Raw genomic sequence first — 24,296 nt, forward strand, 5'->3', positions numbered from 1 at the left:
TGAAAATTAAGCCCTTGGCTGCTCCTGCCATATAGCCATTCTCTGAACTTGCTCCGCAGACAGACAGGCATAGTATAAAAAGAGGATTAAAACTGTTTTCTGTATCCTCAAGTTTATCAGGGATAACACAGAAATCTCCATCATTCATACAGCCTAGAGAGTTCTAAAGCATTAACAGTTTATCTGGCTTACATGTTATAAAAGCTAGAAAGTATATATATTGTAAACCAATCACCCAATCCAACCATAATGCAAAAAGTTTTATTGCAAGTTTGATTGGTCCAGTTCCTGCTAAATGAATAAAATAAGGGCATGCACCTGGAAAAGCTGGTGTCCAATAAACTTAACAATAAAATCTTATCCAAAGAGCTTAAAAAATGTATTTGGGGAAAAACGCTGCTTTGCAAGAAAGGTACTATCTTTGTTGTGTAAATATTGTTGTTTTCTTTTTTTTTTTTTTTTTTTTTTTGCATTTGTCAGGATGAACAACATAAGGCATTGGCTTTTCCAAGAAAAAAGTTGTTAACAGCTGCTTTAGTCATATAGATATAAATAAAACTTAGATTACAATGTTCCTGGAGTTATTTCACCATCACTTACCCTTTGTCCAGAAGAACTACTTTTAAGAGTTGAGTTCAAACAGGGCTCGAGGGGCTGGCCTTAGGAAAACTCAAGAAGGAAAGGCTACCGTTCAGTAACTTGCAATGCTTCCCCATTTTCCCTCCGCTTTACTGTCCTTCTAGCCCTCAGTGTATGTCTGGGGTAGGGGATCTATTTTTCTTTATTTCTTATGCAAAGTCAAACGTTTGTTATGGGAAAGGAGAAGTGATTTCTGACATCCATATAATAAGCTAGTTAACAGAATGCATTTCCTAAAACCAAATGAATACTTGACAAACCTACTATATTTTCTTCAAGTATCATTATGCATATTGCAGGACAATAGATTGTAATTCATGTTTTATGTCTTTATCATTACATTGAGATTGCTAGAAACACTATATTTTTTAAGGAAGTGTCTTCCAAAGCCTGGTTTAAACAAGTTTTCAATACAAACACAGAAGTCAATATACAAGATGAAAATAAATTACCATCATCTGTAAAATATACAAAATGTGAAAACAGAAAAATGAAATTAGACAATATGACTCTCTCTCTCTTTTTTCTCTCTCTGTTTCTGTCTCTATCTTATCTCTTTGCCTCCCTCCCTCCCTCCATTCTATATGAAATCCTTAGAGTATCAAAAAGATGAAAAACAAAAGGACAGCCAAATGAATACAACAATAGTCAAAAGAAAGTTGAATTTTAGATGAAATAACCACTGAGGGAATTGACTAGTGGTAGAAATGGCTTTGGATGACTGGACTTCAGGTAGGTTCTGGATTCTAAGAGCATGGTGAGAAATCCTGTTGCCTTGGAATCACTTGCCAGCTTATTTGAGATGTGGGTGCCTGAGCCCTGCCACAGACCTCTGAATAAGGCTTGGAAGTTGGGCATTTATCAGCATTTTAAACAAGCCCCTCTGATATTCTTGTATATATCATAGTTTGAAAAACTCTACATGATTGGATTCTAGAATCAACTGCACTTGTCTGCCTGACAGTGACAGTGTCTAAGGTTAATGATCTTCTTTTCCTTGCATTGTATAGATCTGCAAAAATGTCATGTTGCTTTACAAAATACCTCTTCAAGTTAGCTGTCCCTGAAAGAACATGAAAGGTTCGACTCAGCACTCACCCAAGGGTTCTCAATTTCCTGACTTTATCCCCATTGTTCTGTGGTATTCCTTAAGTCAAATATCAAGTATCAATGCCCTAAAAATCCAACAAAAAATATGTTGACAAACGAAGCTAAATTTGGTAACCTACTGAAGTAAGGGAGAACACTACCTTATTGAGTCTTGGTAGTGTCTTAAGAAGGCAAATGTCAGGACAGGGTATTTATAGGGTTTGGAATCTGGGTTTAAGTGGGTCTTAGGGTGGGTGGTTCACGGTGGAGAAATGAATGGACCTGGGTAACATTTGTGACATAATAGTTTATGATGAACTTGAGGGGGGGGCGGTTCTTGAAGTGAATCTTGATAAGTTAACTGAAATTTGGTAAGTGAGCTGTTTGCCCAGGTGAGCAATCTATTGTCCTGATAGGAGAGCGAAGTATTTGCCCAGACAAGTTGGTTTGCAGGAATTTTCCTAAAGCAAACAGCACAGTTCTTTCTTGATTTATAATCTTATCTTCTTGGGTCTCACTAACGATTACTAGGCTCTGTAGACAGAGGCCATCTTACTTCTCAAACCAAGGAGAAGCAAAGAGGACTTTCCTGAGATTTCTTCATTCTAAATTCTTGGGGAACTTCATTTCACAAATGTTAATATTCAGTAAAAGATGGAAAGTGCCAAGGACAGATACTGGTATTGTCCCCCTGACACACACACACACACACGCACACACACACACACTGCCCACAACAGACATTAATAAGCAGTCATAACATTCCTTCCTACTCATCCTGAACTTGGCCTCATGATGTTTTTCAAAGTAGCATTTAGGCAATCATTTTCAATTCACCAGAGTAGTCACTCAAACTGCAACAAAAGGGACTGTGCTAAGTACTTAGGGAATATAAACGTGAATCAGGCATGCATTGTGTTCTCAAGTTTAGAGTTAAGAACGCATAGGGAGTACTCAGGGAACATTGCTAAGGGGTTGGTTAGAGCAAAGCGTACATGAAGGTGAGTAATATGTAAGTCCACATGGACAGCTGTTGGCCATTACAAGTGACCTTTAAGGTGAGAACAGAGTGTGTGACACTTACGTGATAGGGAACAGGGAATAAGTGAATTAGGAAAAGTTGCAAATGAAAGAATCACCACTATGCTCTGAGATTATTTAACTGGAAGTAGACAGGAGATTCCATAAATGCAAAGAACATGCAGGATGCAACTGCAGAAATTTTGGAAGAACATAACTTAAGAATAGATTAGGTCAGGGCTTCCCTGGTGGCGCAGTGGTTGAGAATCTGCCTGCCAATGCAGGGCACACGGGTTTGAGCCCTGGTCTGGGAGGATCCCACATGCCGCGGAGCAACTGGGCCCGTGAGCCACAACTACTGAGCCTGCGCGTCTGGAGCCTGTGCTCCGCAACAAGAGAGGCCACGATAGTGAGAGGCCCGTGCACCATGATGAAGAGTGGCCCCCGCTTGCCACAACTAGAGAAAGCCCTCGCACAGAAACGAGGACCCAACACAGCCATAAATAAATAAATAAATTTTTAAAAAATTATAAAAAAAAAGAATAGATTAGGTCAGTTATAGGTAGATGGAAAGGAAGGGGTGAGCAGGAAAAAACATTACAGACATGGGGTTGACAAGTTTTGACCACAGTGGTTTGTTGTAGGGAAGAAATTAGAGAAGAAGAAAGAAATAGTTTTTAAAAATATAAATCTTTCATTTTGAACAACAAATTTAAACAACAAAAATTGTTAAAGTTTGAACAACAACAAAAAGAAACAGTTGCAATCAAATTCAATACTCATGAGGAGAAAGAGCATGAGAGAGATTTGATCATTGTGGTGCTTCTCTTATTTTTGTCTGTTTAATTTCTCTTCCTTTGGGAGGTTATCTGTTCTCTTCTCCTTGTGACTTTTGTGGAATACAACACTCTAGACCCTGTCCCTCTAGACCACAAGATTGCCATGTAGCTCACACTTGACCAATGATTGGCACTCTATTGGGAATTTGATTCTTCAGGTGAGATACTCAGGAATGAAGGGTGGTAGGAGCTGAGTGTCCAGATGGCAATGTCCTAGAGAGATGTTTTGTGTGTTAATACCATTGAGTTTGCTAAGCTACTCTAGTTCTTATCCTTCTGGAGATCTGGTTGTTCAGTTCTTCCTTTGAGCCTGTAAACTATTCACTGAGAGCCGAAAGCAACATTATTCCCTGTCTCCCTGTAGGCAATACTGCGATCCAGCAAATATTGCCTAGCTACTTGCTCCAGGATATACAGGTTCCTGGAAGATAAGATTGTGAACCAATGAAAATCAAGACTAACAGCTTGTTCATCAAGACTCATTTCTAGGCCCTTACCTCACTGTGTTCACTTAATCTAAAACTACTGTATGATACATTCTGCCCAAATAATTCCCTGCTTTGCTGTCTTGCTCTTCAATCACTAGATCCAGGCCCCCAAACCATATAAATATTGACCTTCTTTAGTGCAGTAAGTCTAATATACTTAGCTTTGCTTAATCAACCAGTTTCTCTGGTGGTCTTTTGGGGAGCTGAAAGGCAACACTACTAAACAATCAATAAATCCTTTCTTATTTCCTGGATAAATTAGATACAGTTAAATTCTGTTGCCTGAAAGTAAAAATTGCCAGTTGTATAATGTATTATGATAAATGCTCATGGAACACCATTTTGTGTGTAATTTGTCCCATAAAATTAGACTGCAAATTTCTGGAGGGCAAAAAAATGTCATATTGGGGCCTAATGTTAAATAATGTAGAATATGAAGAAATAGACAAACTTACCACTTTGTGCCATCTCTTGTCTCTCAATTACTAGCATATTGCCTTAATAAAAGTATAACTCCGATATTTGTTGTTTGATAATAGCTATTGTGCTATTTACAGTAGGTCTGTAACTTTTAGGTAAAATTCAGCAGTAGACATTGTCAGAGTGTCACCCATTTCCTCTTGAATTCTCTTTACATTTCAGTAGAAGGCAGCCTATGATTCCTAAATAACACCATTAGCATTTTAGTGCGGGGCTGCCCTTGAGAATTGCAGAGGCAATTCTTCACTAATAACTGATGAGCATGGAGGGATAATTGGCCAGGGTAATTCCGAGTTTCTCAGGGGGTTAAATTTTAGTCATCCAATGTGGTAACTGGCTTAATAATTCACCCTTTATTGGTTGCCTTCCCTCTATGTCCTCTCCATCCCCCACTTGTACGGGGAAAGTTATACACAAAAATGATGTTGCTCAAACATGCCCAATAACTGCCATAATTGAGTTAAAACTTTTTGTTTGCAGGTAATAGAAATTGATTTTGCCTGAAGTGTCTAAATAAGAAGGAATTACTGGTAGGTTACTGGGTTTGACTCCTCACATTGCCAGCAGAAGTACCCGTTAATCAAGCATGGCTAAGATTGTACGTAATCCTTAGCTCAGGGTCTGCTTATGGAGAGAACACAACTGGGACATAGACTTCTTAGGAAAGCATGTTATCTTCATCCTTTTATGGTAAAACAGTTCCTAGAATTGCACCAGGGACAACTTTTGGGGAAGAGTCCGTGAAAACATTGACTCCCTGGCAAGGTGGTGTCTAGTTTGTCTTTGTCTATTGAGTGCCTAGTACAGTGCATATCACAGAGAAGGTAATCAGTAAACATCTGCTGAATGAATCACCACGGTCTACATAGCCTGGTTGCAGGGTCTGATAATTCCAGGGATCTGACAATCACAGCAGACTAAAGTTGAACCATACTGAAGATGAAAGAGGCATTTGTTCAAAAAGTGTTTTAGCCAGCCACATAACCAGGACTGATGATACTCAGACAACATGATGGCTGGACCAGTTGTCCATGGCTGTTGTCCATTCTAAAGCTTGCTTTGTCTGTTCTGCTTGGTTCATGCCCGTGTTCTCCTACTTGTTAAATATTTTCATATTATCCCTGTTCATAGCCATTTTTTTCAAACTCTATTTCAGATGTGCTTGAATCCTGCTCTTCAGATCTGAAGAGGATGTTCTTATATTCTTCCATGTTCCTTATCTTAATGTCTCTTCTCACCAGCTCTTTAGCATTTCAGAGGAAGACAGTGTCTTGGCCAAAGTCATTGCTTATTTCTGAAGCACGTATACTTGATCATGCATCCATGCAAGTATTTATTTTCCCCCTCAGGAATTATTTTTCTTATCATCACTGATTGCATTGGTCTAGTGCCTGTCTACTCCATGCTCTATTAGATAGCATTAAATATTAGCTCTGTTTGATACTGTAGAACATTACTTATGATAACCTGGATAGTTTTAAGTCAGTGCTTAAAGCCAATCAATCAGAAAATAATGTTCTAGTATCTAATATAGGGAAAGCACTATAAAAATGGCCAAGGGAATCTACAAGAATTTCAACAATGATCTCTGCCTTCTAAATATATAAGATTCCAATCCAGGTTTGAACACAGTATTTTTACAGTCCCATGCAAGTGATTTAACCCTTGTTCCTCATTTACTCCTATGTAAAATGAAGATAATAACTACTGTGCAGGTTAGATGTAAACTTTTAAATACATAAATGCTCCTTAACACGTAATAGGCAGTCAAAAATGGCAACTGTGATGATCACCAGTCTAATCGCAAAGTTGAAATGTCAAACACATTCACCTGATAGGTGAAATATCACCTGATAGGTATCAAAAGGCAGGGTAATTTTTCACATGTGCAGAATCTAAGTACTCTGAATTCAGGGGAGGTAGCCATTCTGGGTGGGAGAAACCGGGGGAATCATTTTGGAGTAAGTGGAATTAGAACTGAGTGTTGAAGAAGGGGTAGACGTTGAGCAAACATGCTCACTGTTTTAAGAGGAGAAGTGCAAGGTACACTAGGGTGCCTGGGACAGGTGCCCTAACCACACTGCATTAGGCTTCCAGGCTCGGGGGGAGGGGTCAAGGGCAAAAAGAGCATCTGACTCTTGTCCTTCACCATGAAGAGATCAGATTGAGGAAGTTATAATTTGGCTGTAATCATAGTGTAAAGAAGATAAAAAACAGGACTGTATTGGGCTGAATTTTGAGAGGAAACAGGCAGGGTGGAGGCAGAAGCTGGAAACTTTGCTGATGAGGCCATAGCTTAATTCAAAGATGAGATGACAACACTCACCGTCTACTTCCTGAGAATCAAGATTTCTCTCCTTGTACTCATTCTCTCTGAGGTAAGCATATTTAGGGTGGTCAAAAAGAATGATAAAAATCACTTGCTTCCTCATTTTTTAATTTATTTTAAAACAAGACATGATATCATGCCTATTATACAAATAAAGAATTACTTTCCAACTCTTCTGCCCATTTCATGCTAGAGTTTCATTTTCCCCTACCTTGACTGTGCTTATTAATAAAATGGTATTATAAGTTATTCTTTCAAGTAATAGAGAAAATATGAGATATTTTCTATTTTTCATTTATCTTTAAATTGGCCATATTTTAATTTTTTTATTATTATTTTTAATATCTATTTTACTTATTTATTTATTTATTTATTTGGGTCTTAGTTGCGGCAGGTGCACTCCTTAGTTGCAGCTCGCCGGCTCCTTAGTTGTGGTATGCAAACTCTTAGCTGTGGCATGCATTTGGGATCTAGTTCCCTGACCAGAGATTGAACTCGGGCCCCCTGCATTGGAAGCTCGGAGTCTTAACCACTGCGTCACCTGGGAAGTCTCAAAATTGGCCATATTTTTAGGAAAAATACTCGTAGAGTCTACTCCTTAAAAGAAAATTTTAGAAAAGAGAGTAATGGAAAAAAGCAAATATGTTCTAGAGTTATTCTTAAAATCATCATGTGCTATGTAGAAATGAAGGTGTTAACTTCGGTCCTCAGGTCCATTTTTATGTTACCAGGCAAAACCACTGAATTATACGTAAGAGAGCCATTATCTCCCAGAAGCACCTTGAAAAAAAGAGATGTCATTGCAACTCCTCATTAAATAAATCCCCCATGTTCAGTAGTCCTTCGTTCTTTAGAAGAAAATGTCTTATCCCTCCCTCCATTCACCTCTTCTAAAAAAGAAAAGAATCTCAAAGAAATTCGAAGTTTTATTAACCAGAATTGATTTTGTTCCTTTCTATTTGGTATTCCTCAGAACATTGTGTGTGTGAGTGTGTGTGTGTGTGTGTGTGTGATGTAATGGTTGAATAAACTCAGGAGAGCTAGTTTGCTTGCCAAATGTTTACCATAAAAATTATTTTCCTTTATATTGACTTCTCTCTCCATTTCTTATACTCAGTATATGCTTTTTTTTTTTTTTTTTTTAAACAGCCTAATAAGCCTAGTTTAATCAACCTAACCCTAACCCGAACCCTAACCTCTGAGGCAATACTTGGACAATGCTTGAGAAAGTATTTAACTGGGATGTTGAAAGGCTCAGGAGGGGGAATTCCCTGGTGGTCCAGTGGTTGGGATTGTGCGCTTTCACTGCCCTGGGCAGGGCTTCAGTCCCTGGTCAGGGAACTAAGATCCCACAAGGCCTTGCTGCCAAAAAAAAAAGACAGGCTCAGGCCCAGGAGGTTTTTCACTTCTGCAGATGAGCTGCGCTAGAGGGGCATCCTGCAGAGGCTTTATTTTCTTTTTAAAAAACCTGCTCTATGTACTTTCAATTAGTTCTACCCTAACAAGAATGTGCGGCTTGGCATTTGCAGCAAAGTTTCTAACCAAAATCTGTTCAGTTTTGATATCAATGCTGAGCTTTCTCCCGTATAATTTATGAGATACGGTTAATGAATTATATAGAACAATCATTTGAGCAATAGAAAGTAAAATGAGAATTCTTTTTTCTCTAAGTTTGACTTCAGGTGACTTTCTCTTTCTTCACCCAAACAAGTGTATCCACCCCTTCCCACCCCCAAGCACACAACCTCTTCAATGAAACAGAAACAAATACTGGGGGACTTCTCTGGTGGTGCAGTGGTTAAGAGTCTGCATGCCAATGCAGGAGACACGGGTTCGAGCCCGGGTCCGGGTAGATCCCACATGCCACGAGCAACTAAGCCCGTGCGCCACAACTACTGAGCCCGCACGCCTAGAGCCGGTGCTCCACAACAGGAGAAGCCACAGCAATGAGAAGCCCGCGCACAGCAACGCAACTAGAGAAAGCCCGCGCGCAGCAACGAAGACCCACCGCAGCCAAAAATTAATTAATTAATTAATTATTTTTTAAAAAAGAAACAAATATTGATTAAAAATAAGAGACAAAAAGGTAAAATTATATGTTCACATTAGTGCCCCCAACAAAAGTGTTACTGAGTGACAATAAGTTTTTATTTTTATTTTACTTATTTACATTTTCCTGTTATGGAGAGGCATACAATTCACCATGTGTACACACAGCAGTAATGTACAAAGTGAAATACTACTAAATATCTAAAATTTAGGGGTTTTTTAGACACAAGTCTTGTATGAATGGCATATACCTTATCTCACATTTTAATTTAGATATAAAATTATTTAGTTTGAGAAATCCTGAGACAAGTTTCCCTAGACTCAGAATTTTAGAGCTAGAAGTGATCATTAATATTATTTAGCCTAACTCTCTGTATCAGAACAAAGAGCTACAGAGATAACTAGCACTTGGTTCTCATTAAGAATAGAGACAAAACTATAGTCTGTATATTTAGTAAATTATAAAGTGATCATTCTTTCCTTTTAATCACTATCAGAAGAATATCCTCTTATAACACTAACTTTCCTCATAAAACACAGTATTATAAAATCTTAAATATTAACACTGACGGGCTTTGACGAATTGGCATGGTCACCCTTGCCTGTGTGCCACTCTGGTGCTTACTAGCTGAACATTAGCTCTGCTTGGTGACCACACATGAAGATTTCTTCATGTTTCCTGACATGCCATTGACCTATTAATACAGCTAGGAATTATGCTTCTCTTAGTTACAATGTCGATTATGCCAGGTTTCCAGTGGGGTCAGCTGTGACCTCAAATGCCTTTCTGGCTTAGACAAGTCAGTCTAGCTCTCTCTGGATCTTTTCTTTTCTCTTACCTAATTGACATGAGCTGCGTCCCATTACTTCATCCTATTTGGACCCACAGGCTATTTCAGCTGATAAAGGTCATGTCTTATTTTAGCTGGTTTTGGCTAATTCATAGCCATCAGAAAATGAACTGGAGAGCAGATTCACTGAAGACAGTATCTATACCATGACCGACATCCAACTGATTCAGTCACATGGGTGAAAAATCAGTCCAGTCAGTCGTTTGGCTTTTTTGAATTAAGCAACTATTAATTTATTGTCACTTTTCAATAATTGTGCCAGATTGTTAAAATAGTTAATATTGTTTAAAGGTCTAACATAGATGGAATGCCACTAGAATTTTGACTGCTAGGATCGGAAATACCCACTAGTAAAACTCCCTGGAAATGACCCCTAGCACTTTTAAAGTCACCTGCTGATAATTTGATTTAAATCACATTTCCTCAATCTATTGGCGAGTACAGTTTGCTGTTTAGGACAGGGTGAAGGGATGGATTTTGCTGAGACATATTGTGTCTACTCCCTCCTTCAGCCTAGCAAGTTTGTCAATGTAACAGAAAAAGAATATTTTTATAGCTTTTAGAACTTGGTGTCGGAAAGCTTTTCTTAATTGGGTTTAATAATTTTTAATAGAAGCTACATGGTCAACAGAAAATTGTAGTGACCAACTTGAGCATGATAGAAAGAAACGTTCTTTTAAATAATTAATAGCTGCTAAAAGGTCCCATGTATTATGGAGGGGGGAAGGGAGAAGACCAGATTTAATCAGAGGATTCAGGAAGGAGAGTTGATGAGAGAGATTAATCAGACTAGTGCATGGTCATATAAGGGACAGGATCAGATGATTCATTCACAAAGAATGAGTAAAAGCAAAGGAGGCACGGAGAGATGGGGGGGGGGGGAGAGTGACGCGGTGAAGAAAGTCACATATGCGGTGGTAGTCAGATGTCAAACCTCATTAAAGAAGTTGTCCAAAACCTCTCTAATGAGCCGGAAACAATGTGCGACTCACCTGGTTAGAGGCTTTTTTGCACAAATCCAACTCAGGCCAGGTTGCTCAATGGGTCTTCAGAGAAATTACAAACACTGAAGTGAATCCTAGCCAAGGAGAGCTGTGTGAACAGATTCTCCCAACCCCACAACTTTGACTTTGGAGACAGAGATGGATGCCTTACCTCTCTGAGGTTAATACTCAGTTGGCTTCACCTATATGTCGCCATTAATAACGGCTACAGAAGATATCGGGGCTTGGGAAACAAAAATAAGAACAACAACAAACAACGCAACACAGTTTGTCTACAATGTCAGGAGCAAGCAAGGCTGGGGGCCAGATATCCGTGAGCAGGGGCAGGATTTGATGGAAATCTGCGTCCCTCTGCCAGAAGAGTTCGCTGCAATGAGCCACCTTAGCCATCTGTACATGCAGAATGACCTTGGCACAAGTGGGACACATTATTTGTTTCCAGGGAAGAAGGGTGTGTGTGTTTTTTTTTAATCAGGTGTCATGGTCTGGTGCAGAGGTGTCCTCACTTTTCCTGCCAAGAACTCCTGGGCATGTGATGAAAGGTGGTGAAGTGCTTTTGAGTTTTTGATCTCAGTTTGTCCTCCATGTAGGCTTTAAAATGAATGGATTAAAAAATCATCAGACCTCAATCTTTTTGGTTTTTTTTCTTCCTCCAATTATAAGCAGAAGGAATGATCTTCTGCAAGCATCCTTTTGACTGTGTCGCCCTCTTCAAATAACTTTAGAAGAATGCTTAGTTTTCATTTTCATCAAAATACAATGTTCTGACTCTCTTCCTTTACCTGTCCTGTACTTGACTGTTCTGATTTTGCTTGGTACACTGCTCTCTCCTCCTTTCTGCAGCCAGACATAAACTATTTGCCATCCTGCTTCCCTTATTATTTCCCTCCTTGAAGATTTGCTATTGTCCTCACCTAAAACATCACCCCAACCCCTTTCCATGAAACCAGGTCACTTATTTCTGTCCAAATTTGTTTCTGGACAAATATATTTGGACTGCATTCTGTCTTCTGTCGTGTGTGTACCTGTTACTGATACTTTTTTTTTTTTAATTATTAGCACCTTTAATTATTGTTTATTTATTTAATTTTTTGGCTGTGTTGGGTCTTCGTTTCTGTGTGAGGGCTTCCTCTAGTTGCGGCGAGCGGGGGGCCACTCTTCATCGCGGTGCGCGGGCCTCTCACTATCATGGCCTCTCTTGTTGCGGAGCACAGGCTCCAGACGCGCAGGCTCAGTAGTTGTGGCTCACGGGCCCAGCTGCTCTGCGGCATGTGGGATCTTCCCAGACCAGGGCTCGAACCCGTGTCCCCTGCACTGGCAGGCAGACTCTCAACCACTGCGTCACCAGGGAAGCCCTGTTACTGATACTTTAAAAGAATTCACATGCATTTATGTTGTGCTCTTCTCCACCAATAGTTTGTAAGTTTTTTAAGGACAGGAGCACTATATTCTTTTTTGTCATTATCGTCGTGCAAGGCTTACCACTGTCAGCCCCATTTACAACCAGTAAATACCATGATCCTTTGCTCTCCCCTCAAGTTTGGGTACACTGTGTCACTTTGTACTAAGATTGATCTTTTCCATTTTCTATTTCTTCAGGTTTCTATCTCAAGTCTTAACACGTTTCAAGTCTTAACAAAAGCACACTGTGGATGGATTCGAGTGATCCGGGCATGCTTTGGAAAAGCTAGAGAATGTAAAATAAGGAGCAAACTCACAATTCTCTCATCTTGCATCCACCCAAGAGACACCTGACTCTGTGTTTATGAACAATATGTTAGATTCTTACTTATTCACATACTCATCAGTGGCAGGTGTGTCTGTTATTTTATTTATAGTGTAAGTTTCCAGAAGTATCACTTTTCTATTGATCAATTTATATTGTCTAATTCGTAGTATGGTGTTATGTGTTCCCAGTCTCTCTTAATTACTTATTGATGATGATTAAACCACCAAACACGGTTTCTTTAACAAATATGACCAAAGCAAGAAGAAAACCAAAAACACATTGTAAATGATGGCATTTTCTACATAAGCCTCACTTAAGTCCTAGTCTTGTTACTTGCTGTGAGAGCTGGATCTTCTGGGAAAAAAGCTCTGAGAACCGTGCATTAAGTACACATAGACCTTTAAATGTGAAGAATTTAAGCCCAAACATGTATTTGTGTTTATGTGCAATACCCACTTCTTTTCAGAATGTCTCAAACTGACCCCAAACAACCTTTTTTGTGGATGCCTGCCTTCAAGGACTCGTATTTGTCATTTAATTGCTCTGCTATCACTCTGTCTCTCAGGGTGTGAGCCTGACTCTGAGATCATTGTACTAATTTAAAATATTTGGAGACCAGCAAAAAGACAGACTTGAGAATGTATTGGCTAAGTCCTATTCCAGGAGGCTTCACATTTTCCCTTGTGCTGAAAATGTCAAATTTTGCCCTTCAACATTTCTCTAAACAACTTTCTCCACTCAAGTCTCAATAGCAAAAAAATAACCAATAATTGAGATAGTTAAGGGGGCATGATGAGAATAGTGCTCTGCAGTTTTGTTACAATTCTGGCTAGGAAAAAAAATACAGTGCTGATGGGATCTCTGCGGCATGCGTGTGAGTTAGAGCGTTGTAAGAGAGCCTTGGGAAGTGTGCATGGAGGTGTAAAGTGTGGATAAAATAATGAACAGGGATGGCAGATTGATCTGGGCTATTATTTGTATTTTTAATGTGAACGTCATGTAAGGCTGTCTCCCTCAGATTCAGGAGAAGCTTGTTAAAAATGGCCTACAGGCCTGCTGGGTCAGCCTCCTCTGGGGCCGGTATTCAGGGAATCCACCTTCTTAACAAGACATCTTAAGGGATTCTCATGTTCAGGAAAGCTTGAGGGCCACTGTATACACTAAAACAGTAAAGAAAACTATTCACCAAGTGCTGTATGCTGTGCTGGATGTTGAAATAAAAGAGTAAATAAACCAAACACACTTCAAGAAATCCCAAAGACAAATAATAACACCGAAGAAAGTGAACACAGTTATGTGCTCCTATAGAGCAAGTTTATCCAAAACTCGAGGACTGAGTTTTTAAGTACGTTACTTTTAGCTACTTTAAATGGAAATGAATGTTCTTAGCAATTAATCTAAATAATTTATTTAAGATGTTCTTAAGATGTTCTAGCTGTTACAATCAGAAAGTTGTTTTTTTTTTTAATCTTATTGGGGACTTCCCTGGTGGTGCAGTGGTTAAGAATTCACCTGCCAATGCAGGGAACACGGTTTCAAGCCCTGGTCCGGGAAGATCCCACATGCCGCGGAGCAACTAAGCCCACGAACCACAACTACTGAGCCCGCGTGCTGCAACTACTGAAGCCCACGCGCCTAGAGCCCGTGCTCTGCAACAAGAGAAGCCACCGCAGTGAGAAGCCTGTGCACTGCAACGAAGTGTAGTCCCTGCTCGCTGCAACTAGAGAAAGCTCACGTAAAAATGAAGACCCAATTCAGTCAAAAAAAAAAAAAAAATTTATTGTAATATAGTTGATTTACAGTGTTGTGTTACTTTCTTCTGTACAGCAAAGTGACTCAGTTATACATATATACATTCTTTTTCATATTCTTTTCTATTATGGTTTATCACAGGATATTGAATATAGTTCCCTGTGCTATACAGTAGGACCTTGTTGTTTATCCATTCTATATATAATTAAATCCCAAACTGTTGAAAAGTTATTTGTCTAAGCCAATCTAGGATGCGTTGGCAGAACTGGAGAGGCACTTCTTCGGGACCCCAGCTTCTCCTTTTTTAGTTACTAGCATCTCCTTGATGTTTCTTCAAGGGTCCCCTGACCTCATGGCCCTTCCCCTGCTCTCCCATCAAAGCTGATCTAATGATATGGGTATAATGGAGAGTGCTAAGCTGGGAATCAAGAAAATGGGTTTTCACTGTGACTCTGATAGTCAATAGCTTACAGGGCTCTGAGCAAGCTTCTTAACTGTTTGAGTTTCCTTATCTAAAAAAAATAAATGGTAGGGTTTTTAGAGCTCTGATATTCTTTCTGGTCCTCTTTCTATGATTCACTGAGTTCTCCATGCATTGCACTTTAAGATGGGAACGGAGGTCTTCATTTGGCAGGAAGAGGGGTCGCGTGGGGAGGAGTCCTGGATTTGTTGCCCATGAATGTTGGAGTGGGGACGTGAGCAGGGCCCCTTCGATCCAGTGAGGAGTCAGAGCACCTGTCTGAGGGAGCCCAGCTCTGCCTGTGACTTGGTGCGTGAGATGTGAAGCTACATCCTATGTGAAGCCACATCCTATTGCTTCTCAGTGATTGATTTTCCTCATCTCAGGGGTGGAGACCGTAATGATAACTGTTCTCACAGTGTCATTATTACCCAGGGGATGAGCAGACGTGTTTAAGGCACAGGGTGGGCATTCCATAACATTTCTTTATTCACTAAGAAGGTGTGGTTTATTCACTGCCTCACTTTACCTTCTCAAGTTGGGCTATTTATTTAACAAGTACATTCAGGGATCATGATATTCCAAGAACTGATCTAAGAGCTTCACTTTAATAGTAACTCTTTTAATCCTTATAACAAGCCTGCAAGGAACTATTATTATCCTACTCTTCAGATAAGGCATCTAAGGCACATAAGCTGCCCGTGGTCACCAAGATAGCAAGCCAGGCAGGCCGTCTGGGTCCACAGTCTGTGCTCTCAATCTTTGTTCTACTAGCCTACATGAAAGATCAGAGAACAAGAAATGGGGGATGCGGGGAGTGGACAAGACACCTATATTATTTATCGAAGACAGCATAAATTTGGTGTAGCCAAAAGATACCATAATAACTCAGCAAAACATCTAAAATTATGTGTTAACCTACAAAACGTCCAACCGTTGGGTCCTTCTTTTGAAGAGACATTAGTCTGGCATCGGGAATATTTACAAAGTTTTTAAAATCTTTATGGCAGTCCCTCACAGACAAACCAATGGGCGAGGACCTTCTGAATCTTGAAATAGGAGTTGCAACATTTCTTAAACATCCTCTTTCCCACATGTCTTTCTATCACACATCTCATCGGAATAGTAACTCACGAGGAACGTTTCCCCTGATCTACTTAGAGCTCCCAAAACTCTTTCCCCAGCTCAGCAGAAGCACATCCTACCGGCAGCTTCAGGATGCTAGCTGTATCTTCTCTCTCTTTGTTATTTAGATCATTATACATTGCCTTTTTTCTTCTTCTCTTTTTAAAAAGCCCTTTTACATGGGCTAAGAGAGTAAAAATTGAACATGTTGTGGGGATAAATCTCTTTACAGAAATAATCACTAAGGCTGGTTGCTTACCTGTTTTCTTTCACTCTGGTGCCTCAAATTTGACTGTGATAGTCAGTTAGGTTTTCTTTAAACAGGAGACTTTATAAAACAAGAAAAGGACTAATTAAGAATAACAATGGATTGGAAATTACTGTACCTATAACTTAATATATAATAAAATTCAGCATAATTTTTTTACAATGAACTAATATTAATTTCCAATTTTGCCTTGTAATTAAATTTATTTAGTCAATTAGAAGTATGAAAAGAATTCTGCTCAGGGTTGATTTCAATGGTTACATTTTTCTACTGCTCAAATTCTGCCAAACTTCTTAGGTAACAGGAGATCCGCCCTGGGATGTTACTTCCTCATTTCAAGTTCCTTTGGCTACAAGCAGACGATTCTCAGCCTCTGCTTATGTAATTGGAGAGAGTGTACTTTAAGTAAAAGTTCTATCCTTCATGTTTCTAAAGGGGTTCACTCCCAGCGACATGCTTGGCCAAACGCCTGCTGTTAAATACTTCTTGCCTGGGGGACCATTTCCCTTGATTGAAACATGACCCTGAAGCTCTCTGTCTCCCTTCGAGTTCTCCAACTTCTTGCTCAGCTGACTTTATGTTCTTTCACTCATTGAACTTTGACTGAACATCTACTCATGCTAGACACTGCTGGGCACTGAAGTTACCAGCGTAACTAAAAGACAACCTCTGTGTTCTGGAGGCTCACCCTTTACAGAGGAAGAGCCGTATAAACAGACACCTATGACCTTATTTGATCAATGTCACGATAGAGATTTGCCTAGGTACCATGGCAACCTAAAAGAAAGGTATCAGTTGTATAGTAGCCAAGTGGGGGCAGAGAAGACTTCACAGGAAAAGTGACCTGTAAGTCAAGTTTTAAAAAGGAAGTTGAAGTTAGGTAATGAATGATGTTGGAGAGGCCGGGGTACTCTGGAAGGAGAAGCAGTGTGCGCAAAGACGTGGAAAAGTTAGAGAGCTGGTGCATTCAGGAAACCAAAAGAAGTTGATGTGGCTGGGCATAAAGTGTGCAGGAGAGCTGGGGACACTGGGATTGCAGAGGCCGTCAGGGCTGGTCATGAACGGTCTTCCATTCTATGCTAAGGTTTTTTGCTTCGTCCTGAAGGTATTCATTACTACTTCTCACTACACAGAGACCACAGAGAGTTAGTTTTCTAGCAACAAAATTTATTCCAAAATGAATATTATAAAATTGACTCAAAGGATGCCATGAGACACATATGGTGATGGACTTAGTGGTTTTTGGTTTTCTAAGGCAACAAAATCCATCATTTCTTCATTTCGAGTTTAAAATCATATATAGCTTTGTTTTTTAAAAAGTGTTAATAATCAGGAGCTAAATTATATAATAAATAAGCATGTGTAATATGAGAAAATAACTAAATTCAAAGTTGCTGCTAATTTGCAGCTTGGTCTCGATGCCCAACTCTGAGCTTCCTATTAACTACCTTCAACTGGAAAAAACAATGAGTCACCATACCTTTCATTGGCCAGTAGAAGTTGGGACAACCAAGATGTTTCCTGGTCCTAAACCCTGAGAACAATATTTTATTGACAAAGCCTTTTCTGCCCTTCCCTCCTCCCTCCATCCCTCCCTCCCTTCCTTCCTTCCTTACTTCCCTCCTCCCTCCCTCCCTCCCTCCCTCTCTCTCTCCCTCCCGCCCTTCCTTCCTTCCTTCTTCCCTCCCTCTGTTTCCTCCCTCCCTCTCTCCCTCCCTCCCTCTCTCCCTCCCTTCCTTCCTTCCTTCCTTCCTTCTTCCCTCCCTCCCTCCCTCCCTTCCTTCCTTCCTTCCTTCCTTCCCTCCTCCCTCCCTCCCTCCCTCCCTCCCTCTCTTTCTCTCTTTCTTTCAATTTGGCACTCTCTGATAGTGTAAGCACTCTGTGCAAGAAGAAGGTGAGGCAGGGTGACACAGGAGGTAAGGGAAGAAGATGTGCTATAAAGAAAGCCAAAGACCTTTGTAAGCCTTCTGTAGCAGGTGCTGTCAGAGCCTCACCCACATCCCTTGTACTTAAACCAGTTCACTGTGCTCCAGTGAAAACTTCATGCTGGGACTGAGGCTTGGTTGGATCTATAGAAGGTCATTCTGCTCACTCATAGCAGGCTAGAAGTGCCAAGGGAAGTGAGACCCCCTCCCAGGAGCAGACCGACTGGAGTTGATGTGCAGACACCTCAACAAACCTCACCCTCCAGTGGGATAACTCTGAGACATGAGTTTTGCAGCATTTCCCCGAATATTCCAGCAGGATTAAGCTCCAGTCACCCTGCCTTCCTGTCTCTGCATGAGTTCCCCACTCCCTTACTGGTATTTCTTGGACGTTCAAATAAACTATCATCATGTGAACCCTTATGTCATGTTCTGCTTCTGGGGAAATTTAAGCTAAGGCAACATGATAAGAAATGGTAGGAGGGAGTTCAAAGGTTTTAGACAAAACTAATTGTGAGAGGTCACATTGACAGCAAAAGGATAGATGAGGTGGAATTGCAAGAGGGTGGAGGCAACAAGACTCATGAGGAGAAAATTGCTAGAGTCTAAGGATAGATCATAAAGACAGAACTAGGGCACTAGGGGGTGGAGGGTGGAAGCAGATGTGGAAGCAGTGGGCAGATGTCATGGCAGTAGATGGGAAGGCAGAATCAAGGCTTCGGGGAAGACTGAGAGGGAATGGTCAAAGGAATAGCAAAAGGCCAGCAGAAGGGGTTATCCATTCTAGGAGGCAAGAAGCAACTAACTGTGCCAGGAGCTACAGACAGATGGTATTGCCATGGCTCCACTGGATTGGGAATTTGAATCATTAGTGATCTCCCACAAATCACTTTCCGCGGGATGATGGGGACAGAATTCTGACTGCAGCAGATTAAAGAACAAATGAGCTGACCAAGTGATTATAAACCAATCTTTGGAAGAACTTGGCTATGAAAGGAAGGAGAAAGAGAGTGATGGTTAATGGAAAGAGGTTTAAGGTCAGAGAGCGTGGTTTTTTTGTTTGTTTTTTTTTTAACATCTTTATTGGAGTATAATTGCTTTATAATGATGTGTTAGTTTCTACTTTATAACAAAGTGAATCAGCTATACATATACATATATCCCCATATCTCCTCCCTCTTGCGTCTGCCTCCCACCCTCCCTATCCCACCCCTCTAGGTGGTCACAAAGCACCGAGCTGTTAAAGGCAGGGATGGCTTGAGCTGATGTGTGGATGCAGTGATAGAACAAGCACAGGTGAAAAGGCAGAAAATATGTCAGTTAGTAGTATAAGGTCTTCGTTCTGGAAGAGATGGTGGGGAGAGGATGAAATCATGCACATAGAAGGAACTTAACCTCACATTGCCGAGTTAAAGAGAAATCGTTTACATGCCACACATGAGGAGATGAAGGAAGTCAGGAAACTGGTCTAAGAGGGATGTCAATTGTGAAATCTCCTCTTCTGATTGTTTTGATAAGGATTCCTGAAAACTCATGTTCATGAAGAGAGTCAAGAGTGCTTGTTGCAATTGCAACCCTGTATCTTCAGCTGTGTACTACAGAAACAGAAGGTGAATATAACCAAGGATTGGGAGTGGGGAAAGAAAGGGGCCAATTTGGCAAATGGGACTGTAAAGTTTATGGTGCTAATGATTTTCAAACATTTTCGGAAGCAATGGAAAGAAGAATGCAAAGAAAATGAGTTTATTTTCTAAAATGCACTTTTTTGTTTTGCAGTTTTCCCTTGCTAAAGTCATCTAAATTTCTGTATTTTGAAAATATAAAGACTGCACCATGTGTGTAAGTCAGTACGACTCATCACCCCAGCAGTAAACAAGTGGATGAACTCTCTAGGTTTTAATAGAGCAGGTTGTTACTTCTTTACATCAACTTACTAACTTCTCTAAATTCTACCTAAGATGTATACAATGAGCACTTTTAACATCTACCCCTTCCCCAAAAAGGAGCTCTCAATATTAATCCTAAATATAGCTCTGCGTGACCTCTGTCTGCTCTTAGCAGGTTTTAGTTTTTCAGATCTTATATTTGGTGTCTAATTTCCTAAAGTCCAAGAGACAGCTGTCTGGAGGCCTGAGAGCTAAGACGATGAACATGCAGATATCAAGGAAATGGCTTTCTTACAGAAACAGCTCCATTTAGATCTGAGCATTTCCTCATTCTTGCCTGACTGTAGAGTCTCATAAACTGCTATTAGTGCTAAATTCAGTCATATCCTTTCTTGCTGATGGGGGCGGTTAGGTTTAACTTCTTTAGCCTGCTTTAATTTAAAACAGGCCAGATCTAATTAATCTCCAGATTCCAGTAGTTTGACATTTTAACTGTGTGTCCTCTAGAAAAACAAAGTATACAAATATTTGCATATCAAACCAATGGAAAGTATTAAAAATCTTTTTTTTTAGCATTCAGAGAAGACTTGGTTTTATTTCTAGGCAGTAACACTTCCGATTTTAGCCATTGTTTCCTCATCAGTCTGAGAAAAGAAAGCGTTTTGTCTTCTCTCGAAGTTGGGGTTTCTAGAAGAGGATGTCACTTTTCTGCATATTGAAACAGGAAGTACCCTTGACTGGTTGACTGACTTCTTTCTCTTAGCATCTGCTTGGCTAAATTTTAGGCTTCCTAAACTTGGTTGAACCTTGATGGTCCAAGTGAAATAGAAGATAAAGCAATTAACCACTTAAATTATGTTAAAAGTCAATCCAAGTAATTCTAACACCTGGCACTTTCACATCCTGAACTATTGATGAAGACAAATCTACAAAGCAGAATATTGGTGATGAGCCAGTACTGAGCTGGGTCATTTAGGACATGAACTAGACAGTTCAATTTCTAACATAGAGTATTTGGAATCCCTCTGGATGACTTATATTAGTGTTGTCAAATGGCTAAGCTGATAATTTTCAATCATGTCCAACTTGAAATACTGTAATGTAGTTTGATTTTATGACATCCTCTTTCACTTTTATGTTCTACATAGCAGTTTTGCACTTCAGTTAAGTGACTTTACACTTAACCAAACAACTGCATGCCACTTTGGTTTATAGATTATTTTTTCTTCAAGTTAACTGAAAATCCTCTGATTTGCCCTAAAGGCAGTTTTGGAAGTCATTGTACTAGAAATAAAGAACAGTAAGGAATCCCAGGGAGCATCTGGTCCTAACCCTTAGAGATAGGGAATCTGAGGCCAAGAGAGGCAAAGTGAACTGCCTAAACTCAAACAGCTTGTTCCTGGTTGTGGTAGACCAACTACAACATGGTTGTAATTGTTCTTGCCACTTGTGTCCACATCCATTGCCATATGACTTTGCAGCTCCTTCCATTAAAAGGAGGCACCTACTTCCCCACACCTTGAATCTGGGCTTGCACTGCAACCTCCTTTGGCTGATAGAATACAGGAGAAATAAGGGTGTCAGTTCTGCAGCAATAGATAACTAATATATAATTTTTTAATTTTACTTCTTTTTTTTTAAGCTCCCAGAGTATTCTAGAAAATCAGCTGTACTCAGATTTTTTTTTTCTCAACTTCTGCTTCCAGCTACTTGGCAAATTTTCGAATATTTGATTTCTTTGCTTGTATATTGTGCCATTTCTTTTACATCTTCTGCCTCATGAAGCTTTCTAAATGTGTTCTTTTCTGGTTTTGAGTTTTTAGGGACATCTTCGGCTGAAGTGGAATTTTTGATGGTGCTATTGGGTATTACTTTGTGGCACAAACTTTTAATCCACTTAACAGCTTCCAGCACATTAATTTTTTTGGCAGGCAAGTGATGTTGTCAGCTATGTCCATACTAGCAGGCAAATTGCAGCAAGGGAGTAACTCTTGGAATGAATAAAAAAAAAAAAATCTTTAACTAAGGGGGAGGTCAACTTGCTGTGTTTGATAAATTTCAGTTCTTTGTGACCTGAAGTCATGTATATTAGCATAAGGCTTGAATGGAATCATGTTATCTGAAAGCCTCTATTTATTTTGGATGATTTACCTACTTGGGGGGGCAGGGAAAGGAAGCATGACGTAATAAAATTAGCATTGAACTTGGTGATTGGAAATGTGAGTTTCAATTCTACATCATCCACCTATTAGGTGTGTCCCTTGAGAAGTCACTTAACTGCTTTTAATTCAATTTCTTTCATTTTAAATTTCCAATTTACTTAGGGTTTTTTGTTTGTTTTTTTGAGAATAAGGTGAAGTACGTAAAGCATTTCGTAAGCAGCAAACTCTAATTTCTACTGCTCTTCTGAGCTCTACACATTTTCAGTTGCTTATTGGATATTCTTTCCTGGATGTTCCACATCTAAAATCCATCTCCACATGCACTACTCAAGCTTTCATTTTCTCTTGACTTCCCTAATTCTATTCAATGACACTAACATTTTGTCAATTACCTAGGTTTCAAATCTCAAAATAAGTTTTTTATGCCTCTCTCTCATTTATTCCTTATAAGGCATTCAAGTATGTATTAACTTATACAACCAGCAAATGCTTATTAATCACCTGCTCTTTTCTATTGCTGCATACTCTCCTTTCAGCCCCATCCCTATGTTTCACACTAGTCTTTGCTCCATGTAACCTCTCTATTTCAAACTCTGCTCCTCTGGATTTGGCATCCATCTTGGATCCCTCAGCCTAGACCTTGACCAGATTTTATCATTCTCTCTTAGTCTTCTCACCCGTCCCAGTGTCTCTTGTCTCTGGCAATAAGAATATCCTATTTCTAGTCTGTGCCCTTTAGGACCTCCCTCCTCACCCCCAATAGCCAGCAGTGCCACTAATCCAATTTGTTCCCATCCCCGTCTCCTTGACAGAAGAAGAGAATCAGACCCTCTGACACTGAAGGTATTACCTAATTGTAATAAACCTTTCCTCATTTATGAAATAAGAGGGATACTGGCTACAAACTACCTCACTAGGTCATTGTGAAATGAGATACACATATGACTGGCACAGAAGAAGCACTCACAACCTACGAGTTCTTCCCAAAGACCTGGATGTGATTGTACAATGCTAAATGCAATACTCCCCATCCTGCTGACAATTCAAAACAAAAGCATCTTAGAATCTAATTAAGGAGATGAGAACGACATGTTTAATACAATTTGTGTATACGGATAGAGTATGAAATGCAGTGCAGGTGAGTGAGTACTAAGTATGAAGTAAGTTTACTCAAGGAAGACAAGCAGGTAGTGGCTTGTAAAGAAACTAAGAGATATGAATTTGTGAAAAGAGAGCAAGAGAATATTTTAGGTGTGAAAAATTACATAGGAAAATTCTCAAGAGCAAAACAAAGTGTGACATTGGGACACTGGCCTGATGAAATGGAGACAATGGCTTTTAGGTTAAAGATTGTGGCACCAGTTACTGCAGACTTCAATTCTTTAAGACTTCAACTTAAAGAATTTGTAAATCTTTTGATAATGTATTAAATGTTATCTCTAAACCCACTTCAAATGCATTGTTTTAAATGTGAAATAATATCTGTGGAAGGAAAAATTTGGCTACATTGAAGCAACCATCCTTCCAAGGGAGGTTTCCTGTGTTTTATTTACGAACATTAATTCCCTTCCCTTTTTATGTGAATTGGGCTAGAAAATCAAATATGCAAGTGTCTTTGGGTTTGTCTAATTCAGATCCTGCATATTTTACAAATGAGGAACAGAGAGAGGGAGTTTAAATGTCTTTCACAAGGTCGTAGCTAGACAGTGGCCAAGATGAAACTTAAACTTCTCTCCAGGTTTTCAATCTCATGCCTTAAAAAATATACTGAAGGACCTAAGATAGTCAAGATGATATTAAAGACAAAGAGCAAAGCTGGAGTATATCCACGACCAGATAGCAAGACTTGCTCTAAAGCTATAGAAATTAAGAAAGTGTATAATTGGCACAAAGATTGACCAGTGGAATATGATAGAGATTCCAAAAACATGTCTATTGATACTTGGAAACAGTGCCTTGATTTGATAAGGATGCCAGTTCACTTCAACAGAAAATCGATGGTCTTCTCAAAAAATAGCATTGGGTCAACTGGATGTATCAGTGAAAGACAGACAAACAAAAAGAACCTAGAATCCTACCTCACATTCACCAAACAGAGAAATTAATTTGAAATGGATCACAGACATTACATATGAAAGCTAAATCCATCAAGCTTCTTGAATAAAACATGGAGAATATCCTCATGACTTTGAAATAGGCAA

General features: G+C 39.6%; 1 protein-coding gene across 5 annotated transcripts in view; it reads left to right on the plus strand.

Annotated features, from left to right (window-relative positions):
• Positions 1-24,296, plus strand: part of SAMSN1 (SAM domain, SH3 domain and nuclear localization signals 1) — a 212,751-nt gene that overhangs the window by 49,143 nt on the left and 139,312 nt on the right. For 2 of the 5 annotated variants that reach the window (XM_082391938.1, XM_082391935.1), the window contains exons 1-2: positions 19,566-19,657; positions 19,824-19,886. The exons of the other annotated variants lie outside the window; for them this stretch is intronic. In XM_082391938.1, coding sequence (XP_082248064.1) covers positions 19,881-19,886 — 6 coding nt within the window. In that variant the 5' untranslated portion in view covers positions 19,566-19,657; positions 19,824-19,880. Of the gene's footprint in view, positions 1-19,565; positions 19,658-19,823; positions 19,887-24,296 lie in introns of those variants that run through there. 5 annotated transcript variants of the gene reach the window in all.

This window comes from Balaenoptera borealis (genome assembly GCF_965194805.1).
Source record: "Balaenoptera borealis genome assembly, chromosome: 5".
NCBI classification, from domain to species: domain Eukaryota; kingdom Metazoa; phylum Chordata; class Mammalia; order Artiodactyla; family Balaenopteridae; genus Balaenoptera; species Balaenoptera borealis.